The 17,464-nt window shown below is 41.0% G+C and overlaps 1 protein-coding gene across 1 annotated transcript in view; it reads right to left on the bottom strand.

Annotated features, from left to right (window-relative positions):
* Positions 1-15,268: 15,268 nt before the first annotated feature.
* Positions 15,269-17,464, bottom strand: part of ITGB3 (integrin subunit beta 3) — a 79,846-nt gene continuing 77,650 nt past the window's right edge. The window contains exons 14-15 of the mRNA XM_027873062.1: positions 16,908-17,074; positions 15,269-16,621 (exon numbers count right to left, since the gene is read on the bottom strand). Coding sequence (XP_027728863.1) covers positions 16,553-16,621; positions 16,908-17,074 — 236 coding nt within the window. The 3' untranslated portion in view covers positions 15,269-16,552. The remainder of the gene's footprint in view (positions 16,622-16,907; positions 17,075-17,464) is intronic.

The following is a 17,464-nucleotide window of genomic DNA, read 5'->3' as shown; positions in this document are numbered from 1 at the left end:
CACACACACACACACACACACACACACACACACACACACACACACACCCCGTAACTCTCGCGTGCCTGAGCACGCCCATATTCACGCCCCCCACGATTCCCGGTCCAGGGGCTTCACCTCTGCTAGCGTGCGCGCGCCGAAGCAGCGCTCGGCAGGGGCTGTGCGGGATCAGTCGCCTCCACCGCCACTTGCCCGGCTCCGCCGGCCCGCACGCTTGCTTTCTTCCGTGCGCCCGGGCGCAGCCCGCGGACACTGAGCGGCTGCAGCCCAGCCTGCGGCCGCTGCCTCTAAAGGCCGAGCTCTGGCGCAGCCTGTCCCGCCACCTCACAAAGGCTAGTGACCTCATGAAGACCTGCCCGACCCGGGGCGTCAGGCCACGATTGCTGTCTGGAGGCCGCTGCCCGACGCGCCTGTCTTTGCGCCCCTTCCCCGTGGCGCTTTTTCGCCCGCAACTCCTCTCTGCCTTCGCTCTTCCACTTCTTTTCGATCTCCTCTCCTCTGTCCAAGACGACCCTATCTCCACTTTTTGTACATCAGGGTCTTTTCTTTTCTCACAACAGTATCCTTTTCTTCTCTGACTAATCTCTGCCCTCTTCCTCTGAGCTTAGTTCAACAAACGTGTTAAGTTCTTCCTATGTGGCAGACCTTGCGTTAAGTGAGGGACATGAAGATTAGCAGAGGCCCTGCTTTCCCTTAGTTTACAAACTAATTCTTTTCTTTGCCTGTAACCTTTCTTCCTAAAAAAACCTCACCGTGCTCTCTTTCTTTCCTTTCTCTTGGCTCCCACTCTGCCCCAATTCCCATTATAACACGGATTTAAGTTGTGTATGTTCTTGCCAGGTTTATCTTATATGACATTTGGAGTGTTGGCAGTGGGGCAAGCAGTCCACACCAGTTGGTGTGGTCCTTAAGCCTGTAGGAGGGCAGGGTTGTCATCACCTTAATTTCAGGACCTCATCTCCTCTCACTTGGACTATTACAACAGCTTCCTAAATTCTATCTCTGCCTCAAATTTCACCCTTCTCCAAATAGTCCTCCACATAGCTGCCAATCAGTATGTTAACAAGCATTAAGTGCCTACTAGATGCCAGGCGCTATGCTAAGTAATGAGGATACAAAAAAAAGGCAAAAAAAAAAAATCCTTTCTCTCGAAGAGCTCACAGTTTAATAGAAGAGACAAAATTCCAGCAACTATGTACAAACCATTCAGAATAAATTGGAGATAATTAACAGAGAGAGGCACTAACATTAAGAGGGATTAAGAGACTTTTTATAGAAAATAGGATTTTAGCTGGCACTTGAAGAAAGCCAGGGAAGCCAGGAGATGGCAGTGGAGGGAGACAGCTCTAGGCATAGGGAACAGCCTATAAAAATGCACAAAGTGTGGAAATGGATTGCTTTGATTGAAGAATAGCAAGGAACCTGATGTCACCAGATTGCAGGGTATGAAAGGAAGGAGGAATAAAGTGTAAAATGATTGGAAAGTTAAAGAGGGGCAAGGTTATGAAGGGTTTTAAAACCCAGATGGGCAGCTAGGTGATGCAGTGGGTAGAGCACTGGGCCTGGTGTCAGGAAGACCTGAGTTCAAATGTGGCCTCAGACACTTATTAGCTGAGTGACCCTGAGCAAGTCATTTAACCTTATTTGCCTCAGTTTCCTCATCTGTCAAATGAACTGGAGAAGGAAATGGCAGACCACTCCAGTATCTCTGCCAAGGAAATCCCAAACGGAGTCATGGAGAATTGGACACAATTGAACAACAACAAAAATGATAGAGTCTGATTGCAGTTTATTGAATAGGAGAGTGACATGGTTTGCATTTTAGGAAGATCGATTTAACCACTTAGTGGGAGAAGGAGTGGAGTGAGGAGAGACTTGAGGCAGGGAGATCAACCAGAAGGTATTAGTCCAGGAGTGAGGTGTTAAGACCCTACATCAGAGTGGTGGCAGTGTCAAGAGGATAGAAGGGGTCATATACAAGAGAAGTTAAGACAGAATCGACAGGATTTAGCAACAGTTTGAATATGATCAGGGAGAGAAAGTATGAGGAATTGTGGATAAAATTTAGGTTGCTATCCTGGGTGAGTGGGAGTATAATGGTTTCCTCAACAGTAATAGGAAAGCTAGGAAGAAGGGAAAACTGGGACAAGGGAGGTGGGGAAGGAGTAGTGGAGAAAATTAGCTCAGTTTTGGACATCTGGATTTTAAGGTGTATATGGGATATGAAGCTGAGATGTCCAATAGGCATTTGGAGATTTGAGAGTTGGAAGTTAGGAGAGAAGTTAGGGCTGCAAAAGTGATCCGCTATTAAATAAATTCCAGGGGCTTCCTATTATCTCTAAGATTAAATATAAATACATTTGGCATTTAAAACCTTTTACAACCTGACTGACTCTAATCTACCTCTCCAGTCTTATTGTATCTTCCTCCCCTGCACACACTCTTTGGTCCACCCAATCTAACCCTGTGTCTATTCCTCCTGCAGGATGTGACATTCTATGCTTTCCCTTTAAAGTTTAGCTCAAATGCCACCTTCTAAAAACCTTTCCCAACCCAACCAGCTGCTAATGCCTCCTTCTAAAATTACCTTATATTTATTTTGTATATGAGAGGTGGTGCTGTATAGTGAAGTAGAGAGTTGACCTTGAAACCAGGAGGACCTGGATTTGAGTCGTGAGTCTGACTATGTGACCCTAGGCAAGTTAATTAACCTCTTGATTAGGCAACTCTCTAAGACTCTAAGTTGCAAACAAGGTGCCAACATGCATTTGTGAAGGGAGTTTTCTTATCCATGGGTAACCTATATCAGTGAAATCACAGGACCAGTCCACATACTGGCTGTATGACCTTGGGCAAGTCATTGATCTCTGCCTCAGTTTCAACTGTAAAATGGAATAATAGTGCCTACCTCATAAGGTTGTTATGAGGATCAAATGAGATATTTGTGAAATGTTTAGCACAATGTATGGCTCATAGTAGGTGCCATATAAATGCTGGCAGCTATTATTATTTTTATTATATCCCTTTATATTTTGTAAATACTTATATGCAGATCTATGCTGGTAATTTAACTAGCTCTCTAGGGTTAAAAGGGGGGGGATGCAGGACAACTTTTAAGTTTAACCTGCATTATGAATAAATATTTTATCCACCACTTTCTTAAATCTAGACAATCAACAAAACAACAAAGCAAACCATGATTTTTGTAGCATTGCCAATTTTTAAGGTATAAATGTTCAAGATTAAAATTTAATGATCAGCTCTTCCAAACTCATTTGAGCTAACTCCAGTACATCCCTGAATTAGGTTGTACATGTACAAATGTGTTAAGAAGAGAATGTAAGCCCCTTGGGGTTAGGGAGCATTTCATTTTTGTCCTTGTTTCCCCAGCTTCTAGTCTAGTGGCTGGCTCATAGTAGACACTTAATAAATGCTGACTGATTGATTGCTCTATTGATCATGATGTAATATATATGATAATGTGTATATATATGATAATGTGTAATATATGATTTGCCCATCAGGTGGTGCTCTATTCAAGCCACAAATCCAACCGTCTTGTCAAGGTCTTGCTGAAGCACTTTCCCTGTTGCCCATCTTGCTATTTGGTAGCACTTGGTTGACATTTGTCGTCAGTTGCTGTTAGCAGTTCTCCCAGTTCCCTGTGATGGGTTTGGTTTTCTAGTTTGTTGGGGGGGGGCTTTTTTGTTTTATTTTAGTCATCTCTTCTTCTTGAGTACCCTTTAGTGAAAAGGGTTCAGTGGATGGAAAAAGTATAAAATTTGGTTATAAATAAGTTCAAGAAGTCTCTTACAAATGTCTCTCACTTTAAACATTTGATGTGTCCTTTAAAAACTGTGTGGATCAATTTTGTAAATTGGATCATTCTTAGAGTTTGTTGAATTTAAAGTTGTGAAAAGTCCTTCACAGCAAAAATAAGTCTTTTAATTAATTAATTTAAATTAATCTTTTGCATAAAAAATAAGATTTTCATATTAGGTTTGCTTAAAGTTCCCAACCTCTCCCCCTAACCCCAATGAAAAGGCCTCTCAGCTCTTATCTATACTTACTGTATACTCAGTTGTTTTCTCAGCCATTTGGCTAAGATGAGTTTAAATGTTTTCATCTCTTTAAAGCTTACCTGAGTCAAAAAAGTAGACTTTTTTTTCTTTGTGAAATAAAGCAAACAGTGGTGATATCAACTGACAACGCAGGAATACTTTTATAATCTTCAAACAAATGAGTTTCATTGGCATGTTTGCTGAATACAGACCTATCTAAATGCAACTTTGTGAACATTCTCAGAATTTTTCAAATTGTGTGTACTTGTGTCACCAACTAGACTATAAGCTTCTTGAGGGCAGAGACTGTCATGATTGTTTTAATTTACTGATCCTAGACTCTAGCTATGCGCCCAGTGAGCTCCGTAAAGCAACAATTGTACTGTGCTATAGCCAAACTGCAGTACGTCCAGCATGTTCCTAGGATAACTGATCTAGGGCTGGAAGGAACTTGAAAGCTCATTTTACAGATGACATTACACATAGATCATAGATCACAGAATGTTAGGATTGAAAAGGACCTTAGCGTTCATCTAGTCCAACCCCACTTTGGACAGATAAGGAAACCCAGAAAAGTTAAGTGACTTTCCCAGGGTCACATGGGTGGAAGTGGAAGAGATGGGATTTAATCCCGGGCTTTAGATCCCAACTCACCAGGAAGTTGGGGGAGACACTTGAAAAGTGATAAATAATGGTTTGGAATCTTGAGGAAGCATCCACCCCCTGGAGGAGTAGTTAGACCACATTACATTCAATTCAACAGAAGTGAACTGATTTTTATAGAAAGGATGGGTGGAGGCCAGCATTGGACCACCAAGATTCTTCTTTGTTCTTAAGGAAGCAATCCTCCTGGCAAGCAAAGCATTTCTTACACTCACATCACCCCAACCCCTCCTAGTAATGCTGTCATACACAAATGCATGAGTCACCAAGAAGTACACAGGATGGATTAAGGGGAATCCAGGCCAATTATGAAACCATTTCCTTACAAACTGTTCTTCAGGGACTCCCTGGAAGAGGAATCTATTGCCTGCAGATTCATATTTTCTAGATAGTTTCATTTTGTATTTGTACTTCAGTGTATATCGGACCATCCAGTAGGTGAAAAAAAATGCCCTTCCCTAAATTAAGAGGTAGGAGAATAAGTGTGACTATACTATGTAATGGAAACATTGAACAATGATTGTTAGATTCCCAACTCTGCCCCTTACAAACTGTGTTACCTTGGGCTATAATATAATAATAATAATGTTATATTATTATATGTAGTAAAATATGATAATAATGTTATATTATTATGTATAGTATAATATAATGGCATATTGTATGTAATATATGTTTGTTGTATTATTGAAATATATTTTATATAATATTATATTCTATATTATTGTGATATATTTTATATAACAATATATCATTAAAATAATATAATAATAATAATAATATAATAACTCACATTTATACAGGGCCTTAATGATTGTATAACACTTTCTCTGAAATCACTCTCTGTAGTATAAATCTTATCATCTCTATTTTTCTAATAAAGAAACTGGTGCTCATAGAGGCTAGGTGATTAGCCTAGAGTCTCACAACTGGTGACAAAGTAAGAATTCAGGCTCAGATTTCCCAACTCCTGACCTCCTTTCTCTTAAAGTAATCACTTAACCTTTTCCTCATCTTGACCTCTGTGCCATTTGATACTGCTGACCACCCAATCCTGAATATTCTCTCCTCTCTGGCATTTTGTGATACTGCTCTCTCTTGATTCTCTTCTCAACCATCTGCCTTCTGAGTCTTCTTCACTGGATCATCATTGATATGCTGTCCCCTTTCCCAAGGTTTTATTCAGCAACCTCTACTCTACTCTACTCTTTCTTGATGATCTCATAAACTTACATGGGTTTGATTATCATCTACACAGGGCTTCTACCCATATATCCAGTCCTCATCTTTCTCTTTTGCATGCCACTAACTGCTTATTGGACATTTTAAACTGGATGTCTCATAGGCAACCAAGGCAAACTCAAAGTCTTCAAAAGAGAATTCACTAAAACCCAGCTCTCTTCTTAACTTCATTATTATTGGCAAGGTCACCACCATTCTCCAAATTACTTAAATTTCTTTTCCTCCTCACCATCAGTTCACATATTCAATCAGTTGCCAGGTCTTATTAAAGTTACCTTAGTGATATTTCTCACATCCATCCCTTTTTTGTCCACTCAGACAGTCACCACTATAGTTTAGACACTCATCACTTCTCCCTGAGACTATTGCAACAGCCTCATAATTGGTCTCTCTGCCTCAAGTCTCTCCCCTCTCCACCCACTTTGATGTTGTTATTCAATCATCTCAGTTATGTCTAACTCTTTGTGACCCCATTTGGGGTTTCCTTGGCAAAGATACTGGGGTGGTTTGCCGTTTCTAGCTCATTTTACAGAGGAGGAAACTGAGGTAAACAGGGTGAGGTGACTTGAGCAAAGTCACATAACTAGTAAATGTCTGAGAACAGATTTCAGCTCAGGTCTTCCTGACTCCAGGCCTGGCCCTGTATCCAATGAACCACCTAGCTGCTCATTCCATCCTCTAGATAGGTTCAAAAATGATGTTCTTAAAGCATGCGTCTAACTCTATCATTCTGATGCTCAATAAACTCCATTGCCTCTAGGAAAAAATAAAAAATATTTGGCATTTGAAGACTTTCATAACCTAGCTCCAACCTGCCTTTCCAACCTTATTGTATTGCTCTCCTTCACACACTCCATGGATCCATCCTGCCCTTCTTCCTATTCCTTGAATGCCCCATACCTTGGTTCATGCTGTTCCCCATGCCAGGAATATACTCTCTTCTCATCTCTACCTCTTTGAATCCCTGCTTTCCTTCAAAATTCAACTCAAATAATCCCATCCTTCCCCTTCCTGATCCACCCGCCTACTAGGGCCTCCCCACAAATTTCCTTTCATTTATTTTGTATATCTTGCATATACTTATATGTGTACATGTGGTGGCAGTATATGAGCAGGGACTCTCATTTTTGTCTTTGTATCATTCTTCAGTGCCCAACATAGAGCCTGGTATGGTGTGGTCCCTTAACTGTTTGTCAATTGATTAATCTGCAAAATTCATTTCAACTCAACAAGTATTTAAGTGTCTTCAATGTACCAGGCACTGCGCTAGTCATTGGGAATAAAATGACAAAAATGAAATGATCTTTGTCTTCAAGAAGATTACATTATCCTAGGAAGAAATCAGTTGTACACAGATTAAAAAAATGCAAAATATATACAAAATAAATACATGGTAATTCAGGCAGCTAGATGGCACAATGGATAGACTGCCAGGCCTGGAGGCAGGAAGATTCATCTTCCTGAGTTCAAATGTGACCTCAGACTCTTACTAGCTGTGTGACCCTGAGCAAGTCACTTGCCTTGTTTGCCTCAGTTTTTTCATCTGTCAAATGATCTGAACGAGGAAATGACAAACCGCTCTAGTATCTTTGCCAAGAAAATCCCAAATGGGGTCATGAAGAGTCAGACGTGACTGAAAACAATTGAACAACAGAATGAGCTGGAGAAGGAAATGGAAAACCACTCTAGTATCTTTGCCAAGAAAACCCCAAATGGGGTCATGAAGAGTCAGACATGACTGAAATGACTAAATAACAACAACAAAGTGAATGAATGATATTGTTGATAAATTTGGAAACTACATAAACACAAGCTTATTATTATTATGGTTGTAGCTTCTACAGAGGAAGTTGATGCCAACAATTCTTTTTCTACACATCACATCACCACCACCACCACCACCACTCCCCCCTCACCTCCTCCACCCACACACACAATATATTCTAGTGGTTCCATTGCCCACAGGATCAAATACAAAATCCTCTGTTTGACCTTCAAAACCCTTCATAACCTATGTCCCCCCACCCCAAACCTTTCCAGTCTTCTTATACCTTACATCCCTCCCCACCCTGTACTCTTTGATCTAGTGACACTGGCCTCCTTGCTATTCCACCAAGACAAGCCATCTCCATCTCAAGGTATTTTCTCTGACTGCCTCCCATGCCTGGAAGGCTCTGCCTCCTCATCTCTGCCTCCTGGATTCCCTGGCTTCTTTCCAGTCCCAATAAAGACCCTACCTTTTACAGGAAGCCTTTCCCAACCCTTCTAAATTCTAGTGCTTTCCCTCTTTTAGTTATTTCCTATTCTTCCTGTACATAGCTTGTTTGTACAAATTTGTTTGCTGTCTCCCCCATTAGATTGTGAGTTCTTCTGCCCTTTTGATATAAAATTACATGAGGATATTTATCACCCTAAAGATATTGATTATGATTGTGTGATATCAGTAGAGTGAAGATTAAGCAGGATTAAGAGAAAGAGATGTAGAACCCCAAATTCAATTCAACAATCGTTGATATCGCCTAATAAATACTTACTATCTTTTGTTATCTTTACTAGGTCATTGGATAACTTCTACTGTGGCAGTGATACTCATTATCTGGTATCATTTTGGAGAACTGTGCTCTAAGAGGTCTAGGAACACATTATCTTCAGAACTGTGGGCCTCACCTAAAGAATTCAGGTGGTCATCCTCTTATTTAAACAGAGTTGAACATACATCAAGATGACTGGTGAAATAACATTTTCATGACTTTAGAAAACTTTTAGGGAACAGAAAGGCACCATAAAATTTCATAGAGAATTTTGCCTGGTCTCTCTTTTTCCTTCATCACATTTTGCATTGTATTATACTTACCTTTTTACCTTTATCATCCTCCGTCAACCAGACTAGAACCAGCCTCTAGCCTGTGGGTGGCCAGAGCCAAAACAGAGACAGGAGAGTCAGGACACAAACAGAAGTTTAATTAGTTTCAGAGTGAGGAAAATGACACCTACAAGCAGAAGCCCCCCCTCCTAAGAAGCAAGGCTTAATGCTGCTGAGGCTTGGGTCACTATATACATGAAAGGGGTTGGCCCACAACACAATCATTCTTAGGTCTTGAGACAGGTGTCATGGTTGGCGTTTCTTGGGACAATACAGGCATTCTTGGGTCCCATGGAAACAGTAATTGTCTCAAGTTTGGGGGTCATGATTATTCTAAGGGGTACAGAACCAGAGTTCTATGACAGGAACAGGAGTGCTGTGCCTGGCAGGAACAGCAAGGAATAGGGATTATGAACATGTGATGGATGGCCTTGGGAAATAGGGGGAGTTAAATCTCCCAGTGAACACTTGGTGATGGTCCAAGCAATACACTTTGCCAGAGAGTGATATCATCCTGAGCCCAAAGGATTATTGTTATGCTAAGCTCAGAGCATAGCTTGCTCACTGGTCCTTAGCTCTGGGAAACAAGATATCTCCAAAATATTTTGATACTCCCAAATCCCAGTCCCAGCAGAATGTAAAGTTCTTAAGGACAGGGTTGATGTCACTTTCTTTTCTTCTTTTTTTTTTAAATTTGGTATCTCTAGACCCTAAATTATATCTTCTATTTAATGGGTGTTTGATAAATCCTTACTGAATTGGTGGATGCTGCATTTCGTCTACTGTTACTACCTGGAGATATTGAATTGATGGGAACCTTGAGAAGATGCAGATGTTGGGTCATCCTAGAGGATTAGAAGACTAAAAAGATTTTCCCAAAGCATCACAACAGAAATCATAAAGAATGTGTATATTTATCCATATTGTATGGCTAGATCTAGTACCAAGAATTTAGGGGTTTTTGTAAGAGTATTGATTTCAAGTATGTGATAATATGCATTACTTAGAAAAAGAACAACAGAAAAACCACAAAATCAGAGATAAATATGGTGGTGTTAAAAAAAATTGTTAGCTCCTTGAGGATCTTTTCCCTCTTTGTATACCTCAAGTGCTCAGCACAGTGCCTGGTACATGGTAGGCACTTAATAAATGTTCATTGACTGACTGAATTGTACAGCAGTAGAATATGCCCTCACTAAAATGTTTAATAGCACTTATTTCCATCCCCCAACAGCTAGTATTCTTCTGTACTGCCTCCTTCCATAGAATGCAACCTTATTTAATATTAAATTCTATTAAAATAGAATATTAATATTATTGTTAATAGTTATTAATATTATTAACAATAATATTAAATTATATTAAAATAGAATTAGGAAGGCCTATGTGTTGCTAAGAATCATAGAATATTTAAAACCAAGTAGAAATATCTTAAGCATTCACACCATTGTGGTCCAACATTGGTGTTAGTTGCTGAGAATCAGCTATAGTTGCCAAATCACTGACTTGAGAAGGCACTTTGTGCCCTTTACAAGACATCCAGCTGTAATCCCAATGACCAAGAATGTGAGGTTGGTGAACTGTTGAGCTCAAGAGCTCTTAGCTGCAATGAGCTATGGCCCCAGTATCTGCTCTGTTTGGCATCGATATGGTGAGTCTCCCAGACTGTAAGGGAAGGAGCCACTGGGTTCCCTAAGGAAGGTGCAAAATGGCCCATGATGGAAAAGGACAGATCAAATTCTCATGGCAATCAGTAATAGGATCAAACCCATGAGAAGCTCCTACACATCCAGCCTAAGCAAGATAAGGAAAGGGAAGAGGAAGGAAAAGGGCAAAGGAAAATGGACTTGTAATTAACCACTGTGGACATTAGATGTCTCTGTTGTGATATCGGCAGAGAGGAACAATTACCCATGTGATTTAATGAGTTTTTCCATTATATTTGTACAATGAGGTGCCATTTTCACCCATCCCCACCCCACAAATACATGCATACACACACACATACACACACACACATCCAGTCACTTTACCCTAATGCTCAAAGTATGCTGAATCTTGAAGAGAAAAAAGATCTCACCATAAATAAGACCTATTGTATTGGTACTATAGTACTTTTGAAAATATTTCTTCTACCAATCTTTTCCTCCTTTAAGCAGAGAGGTGATGGACTACAGCTGCAGAATGTAGCATACAGTGTCAGGCATGGTCAATGAATAGGTCAGTGTGTTTCATTTAATTGTTCCAAGGGAGAGTAATATTGGGTGGTTGAATTGGAAGTCACTGAAACAAAATGCACCCATAAAACCAGTAAAAATGTAAATCACAGATTCAGCTCCTGAAGGATAAGTCTGTACCATGTATCCTGTTATACAACTCTCAGGCTAATAAAACCACATGCTTAATTAATTTCAAATAATTAGCAGAAGTAGAAAAGTAAAAAAAGAAAAAATCCCAACTCATTGTGGCCTAGTATAAGATGGTGACAGTGGTTCTAGTGATAATCCCTGCCTCCATACTTTATCTAATCAGAAATATTGGAGAATTTTCTTGCATAGAATTTTAACTTACAAAGGCTTCCTTAAGCCACTGCCAAATATTTTATCTTGTAGTTTTTTCTTTCCCATGACTCCAATATTTTTTTCTTTTTTGCTCTTGTGTGGTATGTGTTTTAAAACATGTTTAAGAGAAACCTAAAATAGGAGACTTGGTGAAGATAGAAGAAGGAGGATATTGGTTTGGGGTGGATATCAACCAGGTAACAATCCAGAAGGTTTAGACAACTGGGCCAATGGTTGCTGAAAATTCATTTTTAGACTTGCTGGAGACACAAGGGAATTCTTAGGCAGAAAGAGTATTTAAACAGCTCTTAGGATCATAGATTTAGTCCTGGAAGAGAGACTTTCATGGTCATCTAATATACCCCCACTCCCGATATTACAGATGAGAGAACTGAGGCTGGTCCAAGGTCACACAGGTAATAAGTAGAAGAGCCATATCCACCTCTCATAAGATTGATCTGCACTCCTACAATTTTTGTTGTAAACCTGCTTGTCACGTAACCAGCTAATAGAATAATAAATCAATATTCTGTGCTATTAAAAATTATATCCATTAATAAGTAAGCTGGATTAAGTTTATATATGCATATATAGAATCTGGACCTGTGATTTCATTGTTATATGGAGTTCCCATATAACTTCTAAGTCAGGCACATTCTCTGCAACTGATGGATTTATAAAACTTCATAGAGCACATAGAAATAAGATGATTGACTTTCCTAAAGTCCCAGTGAGTGTCAGAGTTAGGACTAGAACCCAAATTTTCCTGGCCTAGGTCAGCTCGCTACAGCATTCTGTCTCTGCATCTGACTCTCTTCCTGTATGGAGGTGGGGGAAGGGGTGTGTAAGTATCTTTCTCAATTAAGAGTGAGCATCAAAAGACAGTCCAGAATCCTCCAGCTCTTGCCAGAGGCCCCCAGGGCAATCACTACATGATGCTTATTGTACAGTTATCATTCTGTGTGAGGCAAAGACATGTTCTCTTCATCCAAAGGGAGGAAAATAACACCAGAATTCTGAAAACAGCTTTTTGCCAGTCCCTTTTGGAAGGCCCTTTTAATTCAATGTTGCACAACTCAAGCAGAGGAGATGGCTAAATGGGGAAAGCACATGAGTAACAGATACCAGAACATTGACAGAGAGGAATTTCTTGAAGCTATGCGTATGCCCCTTGAATAGCTGGGAAGTAAAGAGCTGATTCCATATGTGGCAGTGTAGGTCAGCTGGGATCCAGGAATGTTCAGAGTTCCCCCCCTTCTATCTGAGATGGGTAGGCATGAATGACTCACACACGGACAGTGTCCACCCTCCCCTCCGCAGACCCTGTGTCTTTGTCTCATACCAAAATGTCATTTAGATTTTTAATCTATGTGACTCTCAACAAGCCAGTTCAACAGAACTATCTGTTTTAGCATTGTACATACAAAGCCCAAAGTATCATAGGATGTGGGTCATTATTACCAATTGATGATTGATACAGGTCTTTTAGGCCCAGGCCTTTGACTCAACAGTCATCCCAGAGACACTGACCAAATCTCAAGGGAAGTTTGGTTCGTTCTTCATGAACACTCTCTCCCTTCCCTACCACCAGCCAAGGGTAACTGAGCTAGTCAGTGTATGAAGCAACATTTTAACTTGAACCTTACCAAGTCTACCACTCTATCCTCTTACACCACTTAGCTCCCTCTTAAAATTGGAAAGGACTTAAAAGTCATTTAGTTCAATTCCCTAATTTGACAAATAATGAAACTGAGACCCAGGGAGGTCAAGGGATTTTGTTCAAGGTCACACAGTGAGTATCACTAGAATATACTACAGCATAGTGACAGTGTTGTCACTAAAACTTAGGTCTCAACTTCTCATCCTTTGACACAATTTCTCCTTTTAAATAATCTTATCTAATGTAAATTTACTGGGAATATAGATTTAGAACTGGAAGAGATCTTAGAGGTTTCAACCTCCTCATTTTACAGATGAGGAAACTGAGGTACAGAGAGGTTAAGTGTTTTACCCAGGGTTCCAAAGCTAGTGTGTGTCAGAGATGGGATTTGAATTCAGGCCTTTCCTATCTCTAAGACCAGCATGATGTTCACTATAGCACGCTGCCCCCCACTTCCACATCAGAGGCATTCTTATTCCTAATTGCTAATAGCTAAGGATTACAATACTATGCTAAAAGGATTACCTAGATATAGGACCTTCTCCCTATCATCTTCATATATCCTGGGAAGGAAAAGAGCAGTTCTAGGATTGGGTCAGAGTTCTATCCTTTCCCCCTATTCCCAACTTAAGAGTTCATTCTAGATATGAACATCTGGGCACAGAGACACATGCTGCAACTGTGGTATGCTCTTCTGGCAAAAGATTTTAAAAAATCAAGTGCACGTAAATAAGGCAGGCTAGACAATGTTATGAGTGCTGAGTGGATGAAACATTGATGCACCATGGGCTACCATTTGCTGATGGAGAAAGGACTTGAAGAAAAGTTAAGATTCTAATTTCTATTTCTCTCTCTCTCTCTCTCTGAAAAATGAAAGCTGGCATGTAACATATCGACTTTTACCACAACATTCTAATAGAATGTAAGATCCTTGCAGGAAAAGCCTGCTTCATTTTATTTTTTGACTTCATATTCTTGGTGCATCAAATAATGCCTGACACATAATAGGTACTTCAAAGATGCTATTCTACTCAGTCTTACCAACTAAGACATGTTGGAATCTGAATTGGGTGAATTGAATTGAATTGAGGCCAAATCTCTCAGTTCTCCCTCCCAAGAAAGCAAAGACCATACCAACATCCTGTAGAAACCAGATAGTGCTTGTTTGTTACCACTCTAAATCACAGAACCCAATAATATCTAACATCTTTTTAGTGCTTTAAGGTTTGCAAAATGTTTTACTTATTATCGGATCCTCATACCAACCCTCTGAGGTAGGCACTCTGATTATTCCCATTTTACAGATAAGGATCCTGAGGCTAGGAGACAGTAAGACAGACATTTGCCCAGAGTAACTGACCTAGTCAGTGTCTGAAGCAATATTTTAACTCAGACCTTAGCTAGCTCCCTCTTAGAATTGGGAAGGACGTGAAATCATCTAGTTCAACCTCCTCAACCGACAGATGATGAATGGGAGGTCGAGGGACTTTGCTCAAGATCACACAGCAAGTGTCACTAGAATATGCTACAACATGGTAGCCGTGCGGTCACTAAAACGCAGGTCTCAACTCCTTATTTCAGAATCTTTCTAATGTATTCCACTGGATTCCTTGAACCTGAATGATGACTCTCCTGCCTCAATACACCTTCCTCAGCCCCAGCCTAGCTCCTGGAGAAATCATTCCCAAGAATGAAGCAAGAAACTTGGTGTTTGGGCCTGAGTGTGTCTCAAATCCCAACATGTCATGGTTGTTAGAATCAAAGAGAACAGCACCCGTAATGCTCCGAGAAAAATCCAGGACCTTCCCTCATCACAGGCTTCTGGAATGGTGGCTAAGAAGTAACTCCAGAAAAAATGGCAGCAGGCTGACAGTTTCTGTACCCAGCCCACAAACAGTAATACCTCTTAAAAAATCTTAGGGTTTCCTATATTGAGTTGCTTGCTGTTTCAGTGAGGGTGGGTGGGGAGGGAGGAAGGGAGAAAATTTGGAACCCAAAGTTTTAAAAACACATGTTTAAAAAAAATGTTTTCACACGCAACTGGGAAATAAGAATACAGGAAATGTCACTTAGTTAAAATGGGGGTGCTCAGGCCACGCAAAAAATGACCATGCAGGTTAATAGGCTCATAGATTTAGAGCTAAAAGGGACCTTAGAGGTCATCCAGTCCAAACCCCTCATTTGTAAAATGAGGAAACTGAAGCACAAAGTTGAAATGACCTGCCCAAGGTTACATAGGCCAAAAGTGGTAGAGCTAGGATTCAAACCCAGGCCCTGACACCAAATCTCATGCCCTTTCCATTATGCTTCTTCTTAGTCTCATCATTCTACTCCTGCACCTCTTGCTTATCAACTTTAGAGGCTCATTGGTATGGTCCCTCATAGCACCTCCATGAGATGAGATCAATGTGATTAGACCCGATGTGTGGGTACAGTTCACAGAGAAACAGAGCAGGGCCACAGAGAGTGGACAGAACACTACAAGTGTCAGTGCCCAGTCTTCTGGCTCTCACCCCATCACTTTCCTGAAAGAGGAATTGTTTTTGCTTACCCTAAAATAGCAAGGACAAATAGAGCTGTCTATGGGTACTAGGATAGGGAGGCCGGCCTCAGGTAAGTAGATTTTGAGAGGACCTTGTTATACACCTGGGCACCCTAAATCAGCTCAGAATTTTTTTTCCAACCAATATAGCTCAGCTGCCCCAGCTACCCTAGCTTCCATGTAAGCTGAAGAACCAGGATCTGCTTCCAGGAAAATGGTGGCGAGAGAGAGAGCAATGGGTATAGTCTGTTGGCCCCATTAGCTAAGCACACCAGACAGCCCTGCAGAGTTATCCCAGAGAAACAAAACCCAATGTAGCTCTGCTCCCTGGCTTCTCCTTCATCCAACCTGAGAAGAGAGGAATGGAAATAGGGCCATGTTGCCACATACACACACATACACTGAGGCGACAGGGAATAAAGTCCACCAATTTCTACCAAAGGTCCCAGGTGACAGTTCCAGGAGCCATAAACTACTCGTGATGGTAGAGCCAGAACTTGTGGCCTGCTTTATCTTTCTCCCCTCCCCAACCCCAGACTTAGCCACATTCCTGCCTTTCTTCTCAGGGAGTCTGGCTCATATGAGGTGAGATGGTTTCTCACTGAGGTAATGAGGCCCAAATGCTCTGCTTTGGAGAGCTAAATGAAAAAAAAAAAAAAAGATCCCTGAAGTAAGTGCTCCCCCTGTCAAAAAAAAAAAGCTGGTTGAGGTATTTCCCTCAGAAATGTTAAATTACACACACACACACACACACACACACACATACACTCACACTCACACACACCCCTCAAATATACAAGGACATGTCCAGAGGGAGACACACACCTCTCTCACACACATGTTCATATTCCCCCCACCCCCCTTCACTGTTGCTGGATCCTACAACATCCATACAATCCTCCGTAAACATGGTGTAGGAAACACCCACAATCCTTGGCTCTGCTGATGGCCAGGGTGCCATTATGAGTTCCCACGGTAGGCGATATTGGTGAAGGTGGATGTTGCTTCTTTATACAGTGGGTTGTTGGCCTACAGAAAGAATAGAAAAGGCTCTCACATCGACCCCCTTGCTGCTTCTCTGTCCTACAAGTCTGACACTATAGATAACTGGGGACTTTGATGAAGACAACCTTGTCTCCATTTTCCTAGTTATCTAACCTATGGCTCACTTCAATTCCACATCAGTATTTGGGTTGGGAGCATACAAAGAGGAAGGGAAAGTGCAACAGCAGCCTGCCACTATTTCTAAGGGAATAAATCCTAGAGTTTCCCCTTGCTCAGCCCAACGCAGCCCAGCCCTGTCCACTCCACTCACTGTGTCCCACTTGGCTCTGGCTCTCTCCTCTTCAAACTTGGCAAATTCCCTTCGGTCATGGATGGTGATTAGAAGCTTCCAGATGAGCAGTGTGGCCAGGCCAATGAGTAATATGGCTCCCATCACCGAGAGCAGGACCACCAGGATATCGGGGCCTTTGGGACAATCTGCGAGGGAAGAAGATCACCAAGTAGAGAGAGCTGAGATTTCAACAGGAGAGACTTAAATTGGAAATAAAGAACTCCTTAGCCATCAGGATAAGGAACACCCAAGGGAGGCTATGAAGTTTCCACCTAGGGACAGAAATCTTCAAGGAGAAATAAAGAAAAAGAAAAAGAAAAGAGGGTCATTGAAGCATTTTTAAGTGAACAGAAGATGACAAAAGGAAGGTCAAAAAGAAATCCAGACAAGAAGGACAGCTTTGAAAGCTACATGTTAAATTTATTATGTGTATAATATTATATAAGTATATATGGATCCTCCATCCAAGCCTGTGGTATTTTTGCATGTTGCTGTGTATATGGAGGGAGATGCAACTTCTGATTGGCTGAGAGAAT

The sequence above is a fragment of the Vombatus ursinus genome, unplaced genomic scaffold (assembly GCF_900497805.2).
Source record: "Vombatus ursinus unplaced genomic scaffold, bare-nosed wombat genome assembly UNPS02014801.1, whole genome shotgun sequence".
Lineage (NCBI taxonomy): Eukaryota > Metazoa > Chordata > Mammalia > Diprotodontia > Vombatidae > Vombatus > Vombatus ursinus.
This window is presented reverse-complemented; position numbering and strand designations above follow the sequence as displayed.